Source organism: Indicator indicator, chromosome 1 (genome assembly GCF_027791375.1).
Source record: "Indicator indicator isolate 239-I01 chromosome 1, UM_Iind_1.1, whole genome shotgun sequence".
Taxonomy (NCBI): Eukaryota; Metazoa; Chordata; class Aves; order Piciformes; family Indicatoridae; genus Indicator; species Indicator indicator.
The window spans coordinates 97,303,870-97,322,990 of NC_072010.1; the positions used below are offsets into that span (position 1 = coordinate 97,303,870).

At 42.4% G+C, this 19,121-nt stretch overlaps 1 protein-coding gene across 1 annotated transcript in view; it reads right to left on the bottom strand.

The window, feature by feature from the left end:
* Positions 1 to 9,886: 9,886 nt before the first annotated feature.
* Positions 9,887 to 19,121, bottom strand: part of GABRR3 (gamma-aminobutyric acid type A receptor subunit rho3) — a 39,309-nt gene continuing 30,074 nt past the window's right edge. Inside the window, exons 5-9 of the mRNA XM_054384824.1 lie at positions 16,978 to 17,060; positions 16,016 to 16,156; positions 12,435 to 12,587; positions 11,152 to 11,348; positions 9,887 to 10,189 (exon numbers count right to left, since the gene is read on the bottom strand). Coding sequence (XP_054240799.1) covers positions 9,887 to 10,189; positions 11,152 to 11,348; positions 12,435 to 12,587; positions 16,016 to 16,156; positions 16,978 to 17,060 — 877 coding nt within the window. The remainder of the gene's footprint in view (positions 10,190 to 11,151; positions 11,349 to 12,434; positions 12,588 to 16,015; positions 16,157 to 16,977; positions 17,061 to 19,121) is intronic.

Sequence of the window (19,121 nt, forward strand, 5' to 3'; positions counted from 1 at the left end):
GGGCAACAAGGCTGGTGAGAGGCCTCGAACACAAACCCTATGAAGAGAGGCTGAAGGAGCTGGGATTGTTTAGCCTGGAGAAGATGAGGCTCAGGGTTGACCTCATTGCTGTCTACAACTACCTGAAGGGAGGTTGTAGCCAGGAGGGGTTTGGTCTCTTCTCCCAGGCAACCAGCACCAGAACAAGAGGACACAGTCTCAAGCTGCGCCAGAGGAAGTTTAGGCTCGAGGTGAGGAGAAAGTTCTTCACGGAGAGAATTGTTAGACGTTGGAATGTGCTGCCCAGGGAGATGGTGGAGTCACCATCCCTGGAGTTGTTCAAGAGGGGATTGGATGTGGCACTTGGTGACATGGTTTAGTAGTCATGAGGTCTTGGGTGATAGGTTGGACTTTGATGATCCTTGAGGTCTTTTCCAACCTTGTTGATTCTGTGATTCTGTGATACATTGTTGGCTCATGTCCAGCTTCTCATCTACCAGTACCTGCAAGTCCTTTTCTGGAGGGCTGCTCTCAATTTCATCATCCCCAAGCCTGTATTGATAATGAGGATTGCCTTGACCTAGGTGCAGGACCTTACACTTTGCCTTATTGAACCTCATGAAATTCTCCTCAGCCCACCTCTCCAGCCTGTCCAGGTTCCTCTGGATCGCATTGTATCCTTCAGTCTTATCAACCACACCACTTAGCCTCATATCATCTGCAAATTTGTTGAGGGTGCACTCAGTCTTGACCTCTGTTATCTTTGTGCTGGGTTAACACAGCCCGTTCTCACTGCCCCCCCTCTCCCCACACTAAAAAACTTCTCTGTGTTGAGATAAAGAGTTGAGATAAGGAATTTTACTGGAAATGAGATAATATAGTACACAATTACCTTAGCCTATTTGATGAAAAGCTGAGAAAAATGCAGAAGCAGCAGCAGAAACCAGCAATCTGCCTCCTACCCAGTCCCAGCCCGCAGCCATCCCAGTGGAAAAGAAGCAACAACCCAAACCCAAAAAATGAAAGCAGCAACTGGAACAGGAAGCCTCTCATATTACAATCTGAACTTCAAGCCCCATAATGCTTCGCTCCAGCCAGCACTTGCATTTTGAAGCTGGCATGACATATCATGGTATGAATATCAGCAGCAGATTCAACTCAACCTATGATAACCATTGATCAAGATATCGAAAAGCACTGATCCCTTGTGGGACACCACTTGTCACCATTCTCCATCTGGACATTGAGTTATTGACCACTACCCTTTGTATGCAATCGTCCAACTAGTATCTTATCCACTGGACAGTCTATCCATTAAATCCATAACTCTCCAGCTTAGAGAGAAGAATGTTGTGGGGGATTGTGTCAAACGCTTTACAAAAGTCCAGACAGATGACATCTGTTGGTCTTCCCGTGTCCACTGATGTAGTTACACCATTGTAGAAAGCCACTAGGCTGGTCAAGCAGGACTTGCCCTTCGTGAAGCCATGCTGGCTGTCTTGAAACATCTCCCTATCATCCATGTGTTCCAGTATAGCTCACATGAGGATCTGTTTCATGATCTTCCTAGACACAGAGATGAGGCTGACAGGTCAGTAGTTTCCAGGGTCTTCTTTTTTACCCTTTTTAAAAATGGGTGTAATGTTTCCCTTCTTCCAGTCTCAAGAAACTTCGTCTGACTTCCAGGACTTCTCAAATATTATGGACAGTGGCCTTGTGACTACGTCATCCAGTTCCTTCAGAACTCTGGGATGCATCTTATCAGGTCCCATAGATTTAGGTATTTTTGAGGTTCCTCAGGTGGTCCTGAACTTGATCTTCCTTTACAGTGGGAGAGACTTTACTCTGCTGGTCTGCACCTAGTGGTCCATCAACCCAGGAAGGGGATGGAACAAGATTGCCAGTGAAGATTAAGGCAAAAAAGTTGAGTACCTCAGCCTTCTCTCTGTTGACACCTCTCTCTTCTCTCTCCATTCTCACTCCTCAGAGGCACAATGCTTTGTTTAGCCTTTCTTTGCTGGTTAATGTACTTGTAGCAGCCTTTCTTGTTATTCTTTGTGTCCCTTGCCAGGCTCAGCTCTAGCTGTGCCTTAGCCTTCCTGACCTCCTCTCTATACAACTGGTCAGTATTCCTACACTCCTCCCAGGTTACCTGTCCCTGCTTCCGCTGCCTGTACAGTTCTTTATTTTGACCAGCTGGTTTTTATTCAGCCATGTCAGTCTCTTCCTTTCCTTACCTGATTTCTTACATGCAGGAATTGAGAAGTGTTGCACTCTAAAGATAAATGTCCTTAAAGATCTGTCATCTCTGCTCTGCTCCCCTGTCCTTGGGAATCTTTTGCTATGGGGTCCTGCTGACTTAACTCCCTAAGCAGCCAGAAGTTTGCCTTCCTAAAAAAGAAGAGTCCTGACTCTGCTCCTTGCCTGTCCCATATCTCTTAGGACTGCAGACTCCACCACTGCATGATCACTGCAGCCCAGGCTTCTCCCAGTCTTGATGTCACTGATCAGTTCACTTACATTTGTGATCATCAGGTCCAGTATTGCATTCCCTTGGGTAGCGCTGTCTATTATCTGGCTCAGGAAGTTATCATCAAGACACGGAAGGAAGCTCCTTGCTTGCCTAGAACATCCTGTGCTATTTTTCCACCAGATGTCAGAGTAGTCAAAAGCACCCCAGCAAGACAAGAGCCTGTGAGTGCAAAGCCTCTTCTACCTGGAGTAGGAAGGTTGGTGGGCTCCCCTTGATCAGGTGTCCTGTAGTGGATGCCAACCACCTTTGTTGCTCTTGTCTCTGACTCTTATCCATAAGTTTTCAACCTGTTTGTGGCAGTTCTTAAGGGACAATTCTTCTCACTCTTTCCATTTCCTGACATAGAGGACAACATCTCCACCACTCCTTCCTCACCTGTCCCTTCTGAAGTCTGTAGCCTTCATAGCCACACCCCAATCATAGGATTCATACCACCAAGTCTCGGTGAAAGCTATTAAGTTATAGTTTCCTAGCTGCACCACAGCTTCCAGCTCCTCCTGTTCGTTGCCTATGCTGCGTCTGCTTGTGTAGAGGCACTTCATCTGGGCAGTTGGCTGCATCACTTAGCAGAGCTCCCCTTGGTTTCCTTGAGTATTTCATGTGAGTTTCATTGCTGGCTTCTTCTGCCTCAGGAGCTCCCAGTGAGGTGACTCTCTCTTTGTTACAGGCAAGCCCAATTTCTTCCCACTCCATGACCCTTTGAATCTAGTTCAAAGCTGTTCCTATAAGCCCTGCTAATTCTTGTCCCAGGATTCCTTTCCCACTTTGAGACAAGTTGGCACCATCTGTTGCTAGCAGGCCTGGTGTCTCATAGACCAACCCATGCTCAAAAAACCCAAAGTTCTGCCAGTGACACCAGGCTCAAAGCTGATCAAAGATCATCTGATGGCCCATCTTGTCAAAGCCCTCATCAATCCCTGCAATTAGTGGGACAGAGAACACTGCTTGCACTCCCAGTCCCTTCACAAGGTGTCCCAGGGCCCTGAAGTCTCTCTTCATTTCCCATGGACTTCTCGATTTAAATTCATCACTACCTACAAGAAAAATTAGTAATAGGCAATAATCTGGGGGCTGAACAAGATGGGAGGTTTTCTTTTTATATCCTTGGCCCTTGCCCTATGGAGGCAGCAGACATCCTTAAAAAGTGGGGCAGGTCTGCAGATAGGGCCATCTGTCCCCTTCAAAAGTGAATCCCCTATGACAAGGGGGTAATCTTTTTCTTTACTGAGGCAGTTTTGATACAAGGCTTAGTCTGACTTAGTATTGGCAACTCCAGTTGAAGTTACCTGAATCTTCACCCTTGTTGGTACTTGATTCTCCCTGCAGAGCAGTCTATTTTACAAGGGCACCTGTGGAGGTGCAGTAGGTACTGAGGTGACATGCCCACAACACTTGGCAGGAACTTGTTGCCACTTGACCTTATCCTCTAAGACAGCCTGTGCAGTGAGCTGCAGAGAGGATGGGGAACCCTCTGCTTCCTTAGCTCTCTGTGCCAGCTGGGACTGTTTCAAGGAAGGTAGAGTCTGGCTCCACCAGTTTATCTCCCTCTCACACTCCCTTATAACCTTCATCCTTTTGACCTCCTTTTTCAGCTCAGCCACTAGGCAGAGCAGGTAATTTACCTGGTCACAACAAACACAGATGTTATCTCTGCAGTCCACCACTGCAAGTGAAAGACTCTGGCGCTCCCTGCAGCCTACCTCTTTACATGGGACCACTGGCTAGGTTGCCACATTTCTTTTGCCACCAGCTAATGGCAGGGTTGCCACCATAGCTGTTCCTTCTCATATGACTAACTGTGCAAACTGCCACAGAATACCCAGGTGACCCCTTCTTCAACCTTGATCTCTGATCTCTGTGCTCCCTGAGGGCATTTAAATAGCCAGCTGAGTCTGTGGCTTCCCCACGGTGCTAGAGCACCATGACCACCTCTCTAGCAAAAGTGACCAGCTTAGTGACAGAGGGTTGATCCACTCACCACATATAACCTAGCTTTAGGGGAAAAAAGACCCTGTCTGCTGAGCTCTGCCACTCAGCCAAACTGACCTGGGGACAGTTTGACTCCAGAGGCTGATCTCAAAGGCTGATCTCTGCTCCCTGACCACTACAATCAGTTTAGAGGCCATTTAAATAGCCCATTGAAGCTCTGGTTCCATGCACAGCTCACCCAACTATTTCTCAAGAACTGTCTGCTTACTGATGGGGGGTTGCTCCACTCACCACCTGTAACCCAGTTTTGGGAAAAGAAAAAAAAAAAGGGGCAAAACAAAAACCAAACAAACCAGAAAACCCAATCCTGTCTGCCTAGTTCTGCCACTCTGCTGAGCTCCAGACAGTTCAGCTCCAGAGACTGTTATCAGAGGCTGATTGCTGGTACCTACCTGATCACCACAATCAGTTTAGAGGCCATTTAAATTGCCTGCTGAGACTGCAGCTTCATCGACACCTCACCCACCTATCTTGCAAGAGCAGCCAGGTTGCTAACAAGGGATTGCTCTACGCGCCACGTGTAACACAGCTTTGGGAAAAAAAAGGCCCTGTCTGCTGAGGTCTGTTGTCTGCTGAGGTCTGTCACCCAGCTGTACTGCTGTGGGGATGGTATGGCTCCAGAGGCTGATCTTGGAGGATAATCTCTGCAATCTGACCACTACAATCGGTGCAAAGGGCATTTAAACAGCACGCTGAGGCTGCAGCTCTGCCCACACCTCAGCCACATCCCTTATGAGACTGGCTGGCTTGGTGACAGATTGCTCCACTTGACTCCTGACTTCCAGCATAAGAAAAAAATAAAGACCCCATCCAGTGAGCTCTGCCAAACTGCCACATGGATGGCTCAGCTCTGAAGGCTGATCTCTTTAAACTGACCACTACTATCAGTTCAGAGGCCATTTAAACAGCGCACCAAAGCTGCGACTCCGCTCATACCTCAGTTGCTTCTCTTGCGAGACCAGCTGGTTAGGTGACGGGGTGTTGCTCTGCTTGCCACCTGTAACCCAGCTTCAGGATAAAAAAAACGACCCCATCTGCTAAGCTCTGCCACTCTACCAAACCGAGATGGGGATGGTTTGGCTCCAGAGGCTGATCTTGGAGGCTGATCTCTGCAATCTGATCATTTACAATCAGTTTAGAGAGCACCTCTCCTATGGAGACAGACTGAGAGAGTTGGGGCTATTCAGTCTGGAGAGGAGAAGGCTCCAGGGAGACCTTATTGTAGCCTTCCAGTATCTTAAGGGGGCCTACAAGAAAGCTGGTGAGAGATGTTTTAGGATATTGGGTAATGACAGGACTAAGGGGAATGGAGCGAAACTAGAAGTGGGTAGATTCAGATTGGATGTTAGGAAAAAGTTCTTCATCATGAGGGTGGTGAGACACTGGAACAGGTTGCCCAAGAAAGTGATGGAAGCCCCATCCCTGGAAGTTTTAAGGCCAGGCTGGATGGGGCTCTGAGCAACCTGATTCAGTGGAAGGTGTCGCTGCCCATGGCAGGGAGGTTGGAACTAGATGATTCTTGAGGTCCTTTCCGACCCTGACAATTCTGTGATTCTAAATAGCCTGCCAAAGCTGTGGCTCTGCTAGTGCCTCACCCATTTCATTTTGAAGAAAAAGACATTTTCTACTTCCTAATTCATTTGTGGTTCATCATGATGTCACTCAACATTCTGGACACTGCAAAATTTATTAAATTGTGAGTATTTTAGTGTAAACACCCACCAATAGTTGGGATATTCAAAGGCATGCATTTTTTTGGCTCTCAAAAAAAAGGTCACATATTTGAAATTCTGCTTACTTTTTTCATGAGAATTATGAAGCTTTGAAGAATTAAGTAGTTCAAATGCAAAAGTTTCTATGACCTCCATTAACACTTACAGGATGTTTTCTTACTGCCAGTGGCTGTAGCAGCAGATGCTAAAAATAGGGAGGCTACATCCTGCACTTCAGCTGATCACAGAATCATTGCAAGCTGTTACTTCTGTTCCAAAAATCCACAAAGTACTCTCAGCATAACTGCCTGAATACCACTAAGATGAATACTCAAACAAATATGTATTTACAAAATGGCTGTGATGTTTTAACTTTTAGTAAATGCTGTGGGAAGTAAACTCCATACATTGGCTGCAAAACCAGCCACAAATAACAGGGATGGCAAATACTGGTGAATGCTTTTTTAAAGACTTCCACGCTAGTCTGTCTAGACAAATTGATTCAAAGTATTTACTAACATCCCTTTCTGGAAGATAAGACAAGCTTCAGATGGGGATCATATGAGTTTTAGTCAGCCCTCTAGCATTAAACAAGAAATGTTTTTTAAATAATGTTTAATTTTTACTTGTTTATACAAGAAATAGATTTTTGAAGTAATAATTGATCCTGATATCATCCCTGTCACTGGATTAAGAAAATAAAAATTATCAGGTTTGCTGTAAAGGTGTGCAGTTGAGTTTCATCATTGTAACATGCAGTCTTACTCATTATCATAACAAAACTTGCTATGTAGTACTCCCCAGGGGAGACAGTTTGTCAGTGAGTACATTCACAGTTGAAGGTAACTAACTGTTTCCTCAGTCAAAGCAAGCTGTGCGGCTTTCAGGCACCTGTATGGGACATGCCCATAAGGTAAAGGTAGGCAGGAATCTCTTTACCTCCACACTTCCATGTGTGGGTCTGCTGTGCTGTGGGGCTTCTGCTGCGCTGTGGGGCTTCTGCTGTAGATCGCGTAAGAAATGTAGACGGGTGAATGGGTTTGGGTCAAGAAGCACATGGGTATTTTTTCTGTTGGAGACTGAGGATTTGTTGTTGGCTACACAACAAATACTTCTTCCTGTAAGGCAGATTTAAAAATTGTGTGAAAACAATGGTGTTATGTTAGTTCATGTGGAAAGTTTAGGATGCACACGTCTGGAGCAATTATTAGACAGGATCTTCTCAACCAATCTGGAACATTGTGATGGTTTGAAACTGTCTCTTTAATTTTTTCTTTGCAAAGTTCAAACAGAGAAAGCAAAAGAGTGTAAATAAGTCACTATTGGGTGTAAGAAAGCAAAATACTGATTGTTCTAAATACTTCCATTGGATAGATAGAAATGTTTAAGAACTATTACCCAAAACAAAGTGGGCACTCTGCACATTCTGCGTTCGGCAGTGGGGGCAGTTGCTGGGCTGTCTGGCTGCTGTTTCTTCTTCTCTTCTGGCGGAAGATAACACACTGACCTTGGCAGCTAAGTTAACTACTTTCTGCTTTAACTAACTCTGCTTTCTGTCCAGGGGAGCCTGGGGGGGGGGGAAGCTCCTGGGAGAGAGGCCCCTTTGGGAAGGGTCCCCTTTGGGGGAAGCAAAGGGAGATTGGTTGTGCTTTTCTGTTGATTGTATATATTTGTTAATGATGTAAATTTTGTATATTTGTACATATTCATTGCATTTCATCATAGATTGTAGATTCTGCTTGTAAATACAGCTTTCATTTGCTTCCAGACTGAGCTAGCCTGGTTATTGTCGGGGGGGGGGGGGGGGAATGTCAGTTCATACTGACACAAACATGTATGCAGGGTGCCTCAATAATGGCAGTGCAATAAAGAGGATGTCATGGTAATTTTTTTATGTATCTGTATTACATATTTTCTCAACTTGATGTCTAGTGTGATGTTGATGTTGCCAAAGCTGCATGTCCTTTGGTTTTCCCAGTATTGTCCTTCCTGGTACAGCTCTGCTTTCTGTGACAGGATTTCATGGAAGAGTATCAAAGCCATCTTAGCTCTGATCATTTGTTCGGCAGTGAACTGGCTGCCAAAGTACCCACTCACTCCATCAGATTTCAATTAGCTGGCATGCAGTGTGTTAACAGCTTCTCCAGCTCTGTAACTGTGAGCTTGAAAAATACATCTTTTTGAAAGAGAGATCACCATGCTATGAGCAAACAGTATTGGCTGGAGCAGGAAAATCAAACAAACCAGAGAGTGCTTCAGGCTTCCAAATTTATTCCCATTTCCTCATCTTGACCAAGCAGCGACCAAGCATTTGCCTTGTGACTTATCATTTTGAATTGACTTTGTAAATATAAACTCACTTCATTAAATGATAGACAAACCCAAGGAATTTAAGTGGAAAATGCTCCTTATTTTGGGAAGGTGACAAAAATAATCTTGATTCTTTTCTAGAGCTGTGAACACTTTTTGTGTGTGTCCCTGAACATCTTTAATTCAACTTCCTTAGCCTGAACCTAAGGCTGTTGCCATGCAGGATTCATCTGGGACCAACACAATTCCTGTATATGGGTCTGCTTTGGAACAGCTGCTTCCTTTTATTTCCTGTGATATCCTGAACTGTGCACAGGATCACTGCTGCAAGAAAGCATCTGTAGCTTCTCCACACTGTAACATTTGATCTTAAAAGCCAAAGGGAGAGGGAGGGGGCAAAATCCCACACTTGTGTATGCAATGCAAAGCAGAAGAACCGGATTCTGGTGAAGACATGGTTTGTTTTCTTCACAAAGTTTTCTAAAAGCTCTTCCTCAAAGCCTATGTTTCTGAAATGAACAGTTATATGGAAAGCAGCTTACTACAGCAGGTCTACATGAGGCCCAAGTGTGTAGATGTCACTAGAGAGGCAGAGCTTGTGCAGGTGATGCTAGTCATCTACCTCGGAGGTGGTTGTAAAACACTGCATGCATAGGGTCTGGGACATTGCTTCTGTGCTGACTTAGGCATTAGTGAGCCAGATTTCTTCAAAATCGAGGCCCTTCCTAATTGTCCTGTGGAAAGTCAGGGACAGCTAAACAGGCTGAGGGGTTTTCTTGAGGTGTGGACTACGTGCAACATACAAAGTCTCATCAGCTTTGCTTCCTGCTTTCTGCTGGCCCCTACTTCACTGCTAAGTCATGATCACTTTCCTCCTAGTTACCATCTGAGCACAATTGTTGCTGAGGTGCCTAGCAAAATTAAAATGCAACAAGTGAAATAAGGGTAGGAGATATTTGAAGGTGATTGGTGCTGTCTACTGAAATGGACTACAAGTGGAGAACAACCAGAAAGGCTGATCACAGAGGAGTGGTTAGAATGTAGATGGAAACTGGATACTACCTGAGGTGGCAGCTGCTGTTTAGGTGTGTGACAAAGGGCTCCCTTAGTGAGCAAACCACTCCTATGCTACTGTAGTAGTACTATGTGCATTAGATTGCCCCTTTGAAGCATTGCACAGTCCAATTGGAAAAGAAATCAAACTTTTTTCATTAAATAATTTTGCTGCTACCCAAAGTAGTCCTGGTATGATGCAGAAGTCAGTTTCAGAAACTTTTAACCTTCTCCTCCATTGCTGTTGCATTACTTTTGAGTATGATGCTACCCTCATACGCAATTAATGTCTAGCTTATGGTGGGTTTGTTCATATGTACAAACCCCAGTAAAAAACATTGAACACAATATACACACTGGGAAATATAATCCTGGAATATGTGTCAATAACATGATTGTTCTGTAAGATAATCCTGCCCACGTTTCCCTTCAGAGATCTCTTCCTCTTTATGCGAGTTGTGTCTGTACTGGAGACACCTGCTGCTTGTGCCCGAGTCTCATTCTCTTCACAGCGGTCTGAGAAAGCAGTCAGGTCCATGTCCACATCCGTGTCGTGAAAGCAGCCATCAAAAGCCATTGCTTGCACTGCATCAATACTATACATTCCTGAAGCCTGGCAACAAAAAATAGTTATTCTGTGTCTAGCAGGAGCCATCTTAGTAAATTATAAATAAATAATACAGAAAAGAAAGGTTACTCTTTAGTGTTGGTCCCTCTGTGAAGAGCAAATGGAGAACAAGGCTACCTCACAGTTTTGCTCCCTTGGGCAGGGCAAGAGCAAGGAAAGGGATGCATATGATAAAACATACTTGTCTGACTGATTATTGCCAGATTCTGTCTGGCAATATATGCCCTGGTTTCTAAAGTAGAAAAAAATCAAATTCTGCCTGTCCTGAAGGTCTGAGCTGCTGGAGCTGTGGGAAATTACTTCCAAAATTTCCATGAGTAGTTTTTTAATGAGATTATCAAATCATGTGAGCAACATAGGCACCTTTTTTGTGTTTTCCCCCTTGTGGTTTTCCAACAAATGAGTTTACATGGCAGATATTCTTGAAACAAAGATTTTAAGTGAGTGCTTCATAGAAATCAAGTATTTAATGTGAATATTTCTGCTTCAGAGAAACTTTTCTTAAAATGATCATTCATCTGATCTTGGGAGAAAAGGCATCATTAAACCCATCTTCCTAACTGAAAATGATGAAGCAGGAGAAGGAAAAATAGACTCAGGAAGAAATATTACATAAGTGCATTCTTGAGTATTTTTCAGAGAGAGAAAAAAATACCTTGATCAATAAATATTTGAGAACAGAATGCATGTTACCTTCTTCTGGGCAAAAAGAAAAAAAAGGGGGAGCATAAATAAAGCAGGAAGTGTATTCCCTAATCTCTGCCACAGGAAAAAGAAGGGAGAGAAAGCACAGACCTTTTCAAGAGGATGATATATTTCCTCCCTTCAGCCAAGTGAGATACAGAGTGGAGTCACAGAGATGGTTACTGTATTGTTATCACAGTGTATATCAAGATTACTCTGGTTTCTGTGATGCTTTCTGAAGGCAATAAAACAGAGAATTGTACCTTGCCCCTCTTTTTAAGTTGATTTCTCTCTTCAATTGTAGTGAGATAGTTCACTGCTGCATATTCAATGACAGACAGGAAGACAAAAAGGAAGCTGGTCCATAAATACACATCCACAGCCTTTATGTAAGACACTTGAGGCATTGAGGCACTTACTCCTGTCATGATGGTTGACATGGTCAGCACTGTAGTTATACCTGCCAAAGAAAAAGAGGAGGCTATTATAATACCGGCCAGCTTCTTCTGTTTAGCTTGGAAAGCACAACTTTGTAAGGGCATATGATTGACACTGCCTTTAACTTCATTGCACAGGCTCTGAACAGTGGAGTGACCCATGAAGGACTTATCACATACAATACTGAAACCAGTTAATCATCCTTCTGCTCAGTGTGTGCAGTTAGAGCTGTGGCACACCAGGTTCTAATAGGACAGACACAACACTGGTGACTGTGTAGCATAAGGAACACAGTTAGAAAGGGATCTGAGGTAGCTACAGTCCTATTTTTTCCTAGATTGTTACAGGTACAGGAAAACATTGAAGCTCTCTCAGTACACACAAGTGTGTTTCTTACACAAGTTCCTCAAGTTTTCACTTGTCTGAGAAATGAAGCAACATAGTTTGTTTCTCAGCATCAGTGAGAAGAAAGAACAGAAGCTTTTTTATTAATTCTTAAGTCAATGGTTCAGGACTCAGCTGCATTATATTTATATTAGGTAACAAATTTCCATCAGATCTTGACAGAGGTGCTAATTAACCTTTTTCTCCTGAGCTGTGGTATTCTGAATTAGAAGTGTGAGAGCAGAAACATGCCCATTTTACTCTTCAGCTTCCACAGAAGCCTGTGTGCATTGCAGAGATAAGACACTAAAGCAAATATTTCCCAGGTGCCTAAAAAAAAAAAGACTTTGCTACATAGGACAAATCAAGAAATGGTTTCAGGTTGGTAGGAAGATATCAAATGTTTGTAGAGAATAAGCAGAGCTGCAAAGCTTTTAGATAGATTGTGCTGCATCTGTTAAGTCTCTCTCATAACCATGGACGCAGAGAGGGATCTGATTACTTATTAATATCTCTTAACTTTGCTGATCAAACATCCCATTTCCAAATCTTGACATTAACTAAAAGAGTTTATGGTAGTGACAACAGTGGCACTAATAAGTGTTGTTCAGGCAATTGTCTGATAAACTTCTCTTGCCCTGTCTAAATAAGTAGCTATGGTAACTGCAAAACCTCTCCTGTATCCATTCTATACTTCCCAAAAGAACATACATTAAAGGTTTACCTAGTGATACCCTGGCAGGAACAGCTCTTCTGTCAATCCAAAATGAAACCCAAGACAGCATCACCATCAGCATGGCTGGGAAATAGGATTGTAGCAGAAAAAAGAAAATATGTCTCCGGAGTGCAAAGTTTATAAAAAGTCGATTGTACCAACCTGTTCAAGAAAGAGAGAGGAATGGTTTGGGGAAGAAGAGAGCTGTGTTATTTGTGAGCTCTTTGCACTGGCACCCTGCCTCCAGTACAAATGGTGTATCCACATCAGTAATACTAAATGCCTAAGATACATTACCACCACCTTGGTTTTGCATACTGCTGGGAGGGGAAGAAAAGGAAAAAGTAAAAAAAGAGAAGAGTAAATAGACTTCAAATTAAGCTCCCAGGAGAATACAGACAGAATGTAATTGTCCAGTCCAGCTAGGACAGTGAAGCCAACACCCTGCCTCCCTCAAAAAAGTAGCTGCCTTCTCTCAAGCTACAAGGGATAAACAGCACTTCATTCCTTGCAGTCAGGAGGGTTTGCCTGCTCAGTGCTGACTTTAGAGGAGCGGCTGCCATCTAGTGAATTGTTAGGCATGCTCTGCCTGTGTGCCTGTGTGCTATACCTGCTGCCATGGGAGAGAAATCAGTTTACAGGGAAGTGAGAAGACAAAAGTGGTTGGTTGCGCAGCATCTGCCTGTCCAGTGCAAATGGAGACATCGATGAGCCTGTGCTGAAGCTGTCATGCTACCACAAAGAGCGACTTTGTAAGAAAGAATATCTCAATAATTACCCTATTAATGTTTAACACGCACTATGTATTTTCAGTTGTGGACAAGATTTTTTGCTTTACAAATTATTGTCTTAAAAATAGATTGACATTACTGTTCCATTGGATGCCAAAGAACTCCAAAAGCCTAAATGCTGTGCTTGTGTAGTTCACTGAGATTCACAGGAAAGGATATACAGAACCTAAAATGTAGAGGGCTGCTTCTTGAGCATCATTTTTGTCCCTTTTTGCTCAATACTCATCTGGAGGAGATGGATTCCATTAGAGTTGCGCTGATTGATCCCCACTATTACTTCAGAAGGCAGGGTCTGTGTGTAATTGTTTTCTTCCAACAAGAAGCAAAATAAAAGAACAAGAGAAAGTGGAGCATCCTAGATGAAGCAAAACCTCAAAGCCAAATAGAGGTGTATGTCTACAAAGGCATTGTTCTAATTAACAAATATGGCATACACATTATTCTGGTACTTCCCAGTGTGACTTTAAAAAATCCTTCCTCTTACCTTTACCTTACTGGGTAAACTCATCATCAAAATATCTGCATTTAAATTTTAAGCAGTTAAACTTTGCAAAGACAAGGGTGCTATGAAGGTGCTACAAAAGGCTGGATAAAGGGGTGGCATGAGGTTCCACTGTTGTGCCCTAGGCCGTATTTGCTTGCGTGTTTTTTTTTTTTTTTTAATGAGAATAGCAAGGCGGATAGAAGTCAGCTGAGTTCCCAGAACCCAATTTCAACACAGTGATAGCAATTTGGTGGAAAATATCCTAGTCTCCTTCTTACAACAAGGACAAATTTGATGTAGCTCTCAGCACAGCAGTTATGATAGCAAGGTATCACTCTCTCTCCTCTCATGTGACAGTGGTTCTTGAAAGCTGGAGCTGTTAGATTATATACAAGCTAGAGATAAGCATGAGGAACCTGATCGAGCTGTGAATTCCTCACTACTTAGGCTGCACCATAAGTTAAACTGGGATTTCTGCATTCATATCAGGCACTGCAAACTTGAATGGCTCTTTTTAAAATGCAAAAAGAAGCTATCTTGTAAATAAGATACAGTAAATAAATCAATCTGCAGCTTTCCTGGATGTCTTAAAGGCCTTTTTTTTAAAGTGATATGCATTTAATTGTATTATATTGAATAATTGCTATTTCATTAATCCACCTTGATATAAAGGGCAATATCCACATTGAAATGAGTTGCCTCAGGACAATAGCAAACTTGCTATTTTATCTGGTTAAAAGCATATGTTCTCTCTAATATCTTTATTAATGATCTGAATGAGAGGATTGACTGCACCCTCAGTAAATTTGCAGATAACACCAAGCTTGTTGGGTGTGTCAATCTGCTAGAAGGTAGGAAGCTTTACAGTGCGATCTAGATACATTAGACAGATGGGCCAAAGTTAATGGTATGACGTTCAATAAGGCCAAGTGCCAGCTCCTGCACCTGGGTCACAACAACCCCATGCTACTCTACAGACCTTGGGATGTGTGGTTGGAAAGCTGAAACTTGGAAAGGGACTTGGGAGTATTGGTTGATAGTCAACTGAGTCAGCAGTATATGCAGGGAGGTGATCATCCCCCTGTACTCAGCACTGGTGAGGCCACACCTTGAATATTGTGTTCAGTTCTGGGCCCCTCACTATAAGAAGGACATGGAAGTGCTGGAGCATGTCCAGAGAAGGGCAATGAGGCATGTGAAGGGCCTAGAGCACAAGTCCCTAGCTGAGGAAGCTGGGGTTGTTCAGTCTGGAGAAAAGAAGGCTGAGGGGAAACCTTATTGCTCTCTACAGCTACCTGAAAGGAGGCTGGAGTGAGGGTCCAGCCCCTGCTATCTGGAGGAAGTGACAGGACTAGAGGAAATGGATACTAGCTGTGCCAGGGGAGGTTTAAGCTGGATATTGGTAAATATTTCTTCACTGAAAGTGTTATCAAACACTGAAATAGTCTGGCCAGAGCAGTGGTGGAGTCCTCATCCCTGGCACTTAGGGACATGGTTTAATGTTGACCCTGCTGTGCTGGGTCAAAGGTTGGAATAGATGATCTTGAAGGTCTCTTCCAACCAAATATGTTCTGTGATTCTGTGATTCTGTATGGTTATAGTCTACTTTCAGAGAGAAGTATTTAAAAATGTATTTAAAAATTGTATGCACAAATACAAAGAAAATAAAGCCCACCTTGAATGAAATCAAACTATGATAAACTCCTAAAGGCTTGTGCAGTTTGCCAGAAAGGATCTACAGGGAAAAATAAAAACCTGTCTGGGGAAGATACTCGTATTTAAACAGTGCAGCACTGACATAATGGGATTTGTTTTCTACAGCTTTATGGAACATTAAGCAAACCATGAATTAGAGTTCAATAGGTTATAAATGATGTCATGTGGAAATCTTGTTTTCTTTACACCTTTAAGGACATTTTACAGCTCCAAAAACGAGGAGATTTTAGACAATAAACCAAACTGGAGTTCCTCTTATTTGCTTCCCAGTACTTCATCCTTTAGGGTATGCATTTTCAAGCTTTTCTGTATAACTCAATGATCCAGGGGCCTTCAGAGAAGCACCACAATTTTGCAGGAGCTCACAACAGCATATATTTGGTTGTTGTACTTTTTTTTTCAGGTTCTTATTGTCAGATGTTGTTGCAAGTATTACTATGGTCTTTTCTTGTAATATCAAGAAAATATAAAAAGAACAAAGGACCTAGGTTGACAGACCTCATTGTAACAGATCTCTCTTTAGTAATGAGTTTGGATGTGAAAGATTCTGCTTTATTGTATCCCATGCTCCTCTTTCTAATGACAGAGGCTTACTATACCAGTACTGCTGTAAAAAGCTAGTCCACTGGAAGCACTGAATTCTTCGATGAAAAATTGTGAGAGGGAGATGTGCTCATCTGTGCTCAGGGACTTGTTTCCATGTTTCCAGTATAACATCAGATCGTCTTCATTGTATGCATCTATGAAAAAGTAAAAATTTAATCACCTGCTGGAATAATGCTCCTGTTTTCCTTTCTTAGGGATAAGAGACCACTCCAACAATTTAGGAAAACCCCAAAGAAATATTTTTTCACATCAATTTGCCATTTAATTGACATAGAAAAAATGGCAAGAACCATTTTCCATCTTGTTCCCAGTGGAGGCCAGTCCTGTGCCCTGCCACCAGCTTATCTGGCAGATGGAGGACATGGGCATGCTCAGGGCCATAGGGCACATAGGACCAGAGCTCTGGAGCTGCTGTGTGCTTGGGATTTGTTCTCTTTTCCAAGACTAAACAACAAGCCAGCATCCTAGTTTTACTCACAATCCAAGTAAGAATATATTTTAAGACATCAAAAGGCTTTGCAAAACAGAATTACCTTTTGTTGTCCATCTTTACAGCTTACTACAAAAGGCTGAGTCAGGGCTGAGAAAGCAGGCATTTCACAGTAACACAAGCACACATTTTCCATTTTTCATGAGGTCAAATATTGACATTTTACTTTTAACTTGCACCTTTTTTTTTCCCAGGAAAAAAAAAATCCATGATTTTTGACAGAGGAAGCATTTTCAGATTTAGGCCTTGGAATATCAACCCAGTAAAAAGAAAGCAGGGTGCATTATGGGTTTTCTGTTGTCCCAAAACTCATTGAGTTCTAGAAAGATCCCCAACAGGTCACAGTTTAATATAATAGAGGTTGAATGGTTCAGGTCACGCATCAAAGTAAGTGAAAAAGGCATTATGAACAAGATGGAGTGCTGGTAAGAGTGCATGTGAAGAACAGGTATGAATTAAACTTACAGCTTTCCAGTTCTAAAGAACAATTTTGAGTGTCCAGAGGAAACCTACTGAAATCCATGAAACACATAGCAGACACTGTTATTCTGCAGAAAGGAACAGAAAAACAGACATTAAATCAAAATATTTACACTTTCTTGGGGCTGTGCAGACAACTGTCCAATCAATCTGCTGTTTAGAATCCTTAATGACTGAGTTTTCCTAATTTTTATAGATGCTTCTAAAATTACTTCAAGATAGTGAGATAAATCTAAATCAGTAAGAAAGCATATCTTTTTAAACATAAATGGTCTTTCTTATTAAGTACATTACTTACAATTTTTAAACCTTTTACTGGCCTGATCCTTCATTAGACTTTTACACATTTTGCGTTGAAGAGCTACACTTACATAGATTAACAAATGCAGTTCATATTTCATGACTGGATTTTTCATAGATTGAAGTAGATAGTAGAACAGATTAGAGCAAATATTATTCCAAGTGCTATTTTCCCAGCTAGAATAAGATTTAATTGCATAAAAAGATAAACTGCAATCTCTGGAAGCCTTTTCTTCTCTTCAACATCATGGAAATGCCTTATACTCTAAAAAGCTTAAGGAAATATAGGTAAAGACATTATTTTGCATTCCACCTGCTTTTTCACGAATGTTTAGAAGATAAACATCCCTTGACATTTTAAACAATAAAAAAAATAAGACTAGAGGCAGAAACTGAAATACAATAAATATTGACAAATTTTCCTCTCCTATCACAGCTTGCACGTAATTTGAATTTTCACTCTGATTTTTCAGCTTTCCCCAAACTGAATGATTTAAGTGATAAGTGATGTAAGTGGGTATATAAGTGTTCTTTGAAAACTTGTGATCAGTAATGACTCTGTAATTGAATTTTTACAAGTATAGGATTTTACTGTCTTAAAATTAGATTGTAAGAGTGCTACATCTTTAAAATTATGTGTAGAACTTCCATTTATGGAAGTTGTTTCTGTCTTTGAGCTATTGACTAAAGGGTTAGGGAAACAAGAAAATGCTGGCCAGAAAAAAAGGAGAAAGACTATTTTAGCAACAAATCTGGATTTTCATTCCATTTAATAAAATCCTGGATTCTAAGCACTGAATAAAAACTGTGGAATATGCAAATTTCTCAGACATAAGTATTTAGACTATATGTCAAACTGACAGTACAAAAAGGATATTTTAATGAACATCTGATTCTTTGGGAACATACGCATTAACTTGTTGGGGGTGCTCGTAGATGAGAAGCTCGATATGAGCTGCCACTGTACATCTGCAGCCCAGAAAGCCAACTGTATGCTGAGTTGCATCAAAAGAAGTGTAGCCAGCACGTCAAGAGAGGTGATTCTTCCCCTATACATCGCTCTCCTGAGACCCCACCTGGAGTACTGTGTCCAGTTCTGGCACCCCTAGTACAAGAAAGATGTGGACGTGCTGGAGCGTGTCAGAGAAGGGCCACAAGGATGATCAGAGGGCTGGAGCTGCTCTCCTATGAGGACAGGCTGAGGGAACTGGGGTTGTTTAGTTTAGAGAAGGCTCTGAGCAAACCTTATTGTGGCCTTCCAATATCTGAAGGGGGCCTACAAGAAAGCTGGCGAAGGACTTTTTGGGGTGTTGGGTAGCAATAGGACTAGGAGGAATGGATCCAAGCTAGAAGAGGATAGATTTAGATTAGACGCTAGAAAGAACTTCTTCACCATAAGGGTGGTGAGACACTGGAACAGGTTGCCCAGGAAGGTGGTGGAAGCCCCATCCCTGGATGTTTTTAAGGCCAGGCTGGATGTGGCTCTGGGCAACCTGATCTAACGGAAGGTGTCCCTGCCCATGGCCAGGCGGGTTGGAACTAGATGAGGCTCTTTTTCCAGCCCTGACAATTCTGTGGTTAACACCACTCAGGCTAGAAACACCTTGTTTCACTTTAATAATTTAAAAACCTTGCTTCAGCAGCCTTTAGGTCACTCCTTTCCCTGCTTCTCAGTTTGATAAGGACTGATAGAGAAGGAAAGGAAGAGGATATGACACCTGCCCTTCTTGCTTATGTTGAGGAAGAAATCCACAGGTTTGAGAGCTTTGCTATTCACTGGCACAGGAAGGTGGGTCTGGCTGCAAGTTCACCTGTCCAGGCAAGGAAGA